The sequence below is a fragment of the Pteropus vampyrus genome, unplaced genomic scaffold (assembly GCF_000151845.1).
Source record: "Pteropus vampyrus isolate Shadow unplaced genomic scaffold, Pvam_2.0 Scaffold157, whole genome shotgun sequence".
Lineage (NCBI taxonomy): Eukaryota > Metazoa > Chordata > Mammalia > Chiroptera > Pteropodidae > Pteropus > Pteropus vampyrus.
The window spans coordinates 1,362,219-1,365,859 of NW_011888938.1; the positions used below are offsets into that span (position 1 = coordinate 1,362,219).

The 3,641-nt window shown below is 68.2% G+C and overlaps 1 protein-coding gene across 1 annotated transcript in view; it reads left to right on the forward strand.

Annotated features, from left to right (window-relative positions):
- Positions 1-14: 14 nt before the first annotated feature.
- LHX3 (LIM homeobox 3) overlaps positions 15-3,641 on the forward strand; it is a 6,821-nt gene continuing 3,194 nt past the window's right edge. Inside the window, exons 1-3 of the mRNA XM_011369988.1 lie at positions 15-108; positions 2,235-2,406; positions 2,914-3,116. Of these exons, the coding sequence (XP_011368290.1) occupies positions 15-108; positions 2,235-2,406; positions 2,914-3,116 (469 nt within the window). The remainder of the gene's footprint in view (positions 109-2,234; positions 2,407-2,913; positions 3,117-3,641) is intronic.

The following is a 3,641-nucleotide window of genomic DNA, read 5'->3' on the forward strand; positions in this document are numbered from 1 at the left end:
CGGCGGCGGGACCCATGGAGGCGCGCGGGGAGCTGGGCTCGGGCCGGGCGTCCGCGGGCGGCGACCTGCTGCTGGCGCTGCTGGCGCGGAGGGAGGACTTGCGCCGAGGTGGGTGCTGGGGATGAGCGGCTGCACCAGGGAGGGCGCACCACTGGGAGACCCGGAGGTCCTCGCTCCTGTCCGGGCCTGGCCTCGGGACCCGTGGGCCCCGGGCGGGGGTGGGTGCGAGAGCCCCAGCACGTCCCGCCTGGGCACCCCAACACCAAGTTTGCGTGGGGCTTTGAGCTGTGATGTCGGGTCTGTGGTGGTGGCGGCGCCAGGCAGGCCAGGAGCTCTCGGAGTCCCAGGGCTTGTCAGGAACCCGCTCTTTGACCCGAAGAGTATGCAGAGAGCACCGTGGGGCCCAGTGACCACAGGGCAGGAGGGTGTCCAAGAGGACAGCCCCCGTCCAGACCCTCCCTACACTCCGCGGAGGAGCTGGGTACAGGGGCCGGGGTGGAGCTGCACCTCATCGGTATTTCACCCCTAGTCGGGGCCCGGGGAGTCTGCGCCCACACCGCCTGCTCCGTCGGCTCGCTCTGGGCTGGTCCTCGGGACCCTTCCACCGGAAAGCCCCCAACTTTCTGGGAGCGCCAGTCTCACCCCCGTACTTTGGCGCCCAGAGAATCAGGACCATTCCCCGCGGGCTTCTGGGCTGGCGGGACCGCGGGACGGAGACCGAGGTGGCCTGGGGCGGCGGGGACGGGCAGGAACCGAGCAGGCGGGAAAGAGGTTACGTCTGGGCTCTGGGGTCTCATCCTCCCCTACTTATTTATTTATTTTCCGACGGTTCCTGGGAGGGGTTGGCCGCAGGGGCTGTGAGGAAGGGGTGGGCGGGCGGAGGGAGAGGGAGGGAGGGGAGGCGGGCTCGCAGCCTACGGCTCAGGAGAGCTGGCCGGGAGCGCGCGGGCGGGCGGAAGGCTCTCCTGGGCCCCGCCAGCACGGAGGGTAGGAGACCCGCCGAGGCCGGAGTCGCCATGCAGCGTAAGGCCCAGAACGCCGGGGTTTCGCGGGGAGCACGAGGCGCGCGCGGGGCCGGCTTTTGCCCGACGCGGGCTCCGAGGGGCGGCGGGGCCGAGGCGCTGTCCGGGCCGCGGTGCTGAATCCGCGCAGCGAGGGCGCGTCCAGCCTTCAGCTCCACGCGGGTGTCCTCGCCGCCGCGGTGGGCCTGGGGGCGCCCAGGGATCTCCAGGCCCCGCACCTGGGACCGCGATTTTGCCCGATGCGGGACCGCGTCCTTCGCGGGTTTCCCGCTGTTGCGGGAGGGAGGTCGATCCGAGGGAGATCTTTCTCTGGTGCTCCCACCGCCTGCTGGGGGCCCTGGAGCTGGAGGGGTCCGGGACCGCGAGGTGAGCGTGGCGAGGTGGGTGCAATATTTGTGCAGGTTCCAGCTCTTGTGCGTTGCCCTTTTCTCCACAGGAGACTTCTCCTGAATTAACAGGGCGTCCTCACCCCGTGAGCACTCTGAAAAGCCCCTCATGGCCCCCGAGTTTCCCCAGCTTTTCCCCAGCCCGGTTTCCCCTGAGGCCGCAGTCCCAGGGGCACAACCCGGTGTTGGAGTAACTAGGACTCGTGGGAGGGCAAAGTGCCTACTGTGCACTCGGGCACCCGCACTTGAGGATGAGGACAGCGAATCCCTTTGCCCAGCCCACTCACAAGTACCCCCGCGGTCCCCTGAAGACAGGGAAGGCAGGGGATTTTACCTTGGTGGCCTGCAGACAAGGCCATGGTGCTGGGCGGCCACTCGTGCAAGGAGTCTCTTTCTCACCACCGGGATGCTTAATCGTGTCAAGTAATGAGGGCAAGTGGGCGGCGGGCGCCTCACGAGCCACATGTGCCCCCAGGGGATGGTCAGGGCGCCTCTTCCAGCCCGGCTCCAAGAGGGCTCCTGAGATGGGGTTTTCACCACGCCGGACGCGCCGCCCTCCCTGTGCACTGGGGCCGTTTCGCAGTTGACGACATCTGGCCTAATGCGACGGCCGGGGCCCCCTCTTACTCACGGGCGCGTTTCTCAGCCTGTTTCGGTTTTCCTGCATTTTAGCTGCAGGCTGGGCTGTGGGCTCCGGGGCCATGCGCTCCCTACACTTGGGGAAGAGAACGTGCGGGAAGGGGGCCTGGGGGCTGGGACGGGAGGGCGACTTCCATCCTTCCCGCGCGGGCAGCGCCCGTGACCGCAGCGGCTTCTCGCCTTGCAGAGATCCCGCTGTGCGCGGGCTGCGACCAGCACATCCTGGACCGCTTCATCCTCAAGGCCCTGGACCGCCACTGGCACAGCAAGTGCCTCAAGTGCAGCGACTGCCACACGCCGCTGGCCGAGCGCTGCTTCAGCCGCGGGGAGAGCGTGTACTGCAAGGAGGACTTCTTCAAGTGAGCCTGGCGGGGCGGGGCGGGGCGGGCGTCGCCATCTGTCCCCGGAAAGGAGGCCGGGATGGCCACCCTGAGGGACCCCGGTTCCCCACAATAACCAAGCCAGGAGCCCGGGAAGCCTCCATCTCCAGACCCCCTCCTGTCACCCAGGCAGGGCGCCCTGGGGCCTCTCCATGGGCGGCTGGGCCTCGCTAACACATCAACAATTTTTTTTCTTTTTAGGTCATTAATTTTGTAAACTGTGGAAGCAGTCGATAAAAAAATAACCCCAAGTGTGTAGGACTCTGTTGGGGTCACTCCCTCTTAGTTCCGGTCTTGTTTTTGTCCTTAATGCCGGTGGGGGCGCCTGCGGGCATAGGTCTCGGGTCTAAGGGATTCACCTTCCCCGCGCCCCAGAGGCTTCGCTCCCGGAACCGCCCTGCGCCGGCCGAGCCTGAGGCTCTTCCACCCGCTCCGGGCGCAGGAGCGGCCGGCGCGCCTCGCTGACGCGCCCTGTGCGTCCCGCAGGCGCTTCGGGACCAAGTGCGCCGCGTGCCAGCTGGGCATCCCGCCCACGCAGGTGGTGCGCCGCGCCCAGGACTTCGTGTACCACCTGCACTGCTTCGCCTGTGTCGTGTGCAAGCGGCAGCTGGCCACGGGCGACGAGTTCTACCTCATGGAGGACAGCCGGCTGGTGTGCAAGGCGGACTACGAGACGGCCAAGCAGCGAGGTCAGCGGGAGGGGGCGACGGTCGCCGGGCCTGGCCCTGGCGCCCTCCCTTTCTTGTCTGCAAAATGGGGCCAAGGCTGGTCCCGGCGGGGCGCGGAGGGAGCCTCGCCTCCGGCTCCCGCTCGTCCCCCGGGGCTGGAGGTGTCCCCACCCCCGCCCGCCTGCCAAGGAGCCGGGAGGGAACAATGAACAGACCCGCCTCGGCGAAGCGGGGTCGGAGGGCTTAGCCGCCGCCTTCTCGGGAGCGGGAGCGGGAGCGGGCGCGCGGGGAGCCTGGTCTGAATGATGCGAATTATCACTCCCTAGTCGGGATTATCTCCCTAAATCCCTGACCGTGAATATCCTGCCCTACCCGAACCCTGAGAACAAAGAGCGGGGTGCTTGCGGGTGGGGAGCTGAGGCCGCAGGCCGCCGGGGCCCAGAGGCCCCCACCTCGTTTCCTCCATTGCTCCCGGCGCCCGCGTCCTGCGAAGCCTCCGGCCCCAAGGCCACGGCGGGCGGTCGCTGCCGAGTCGGCATCGGCATC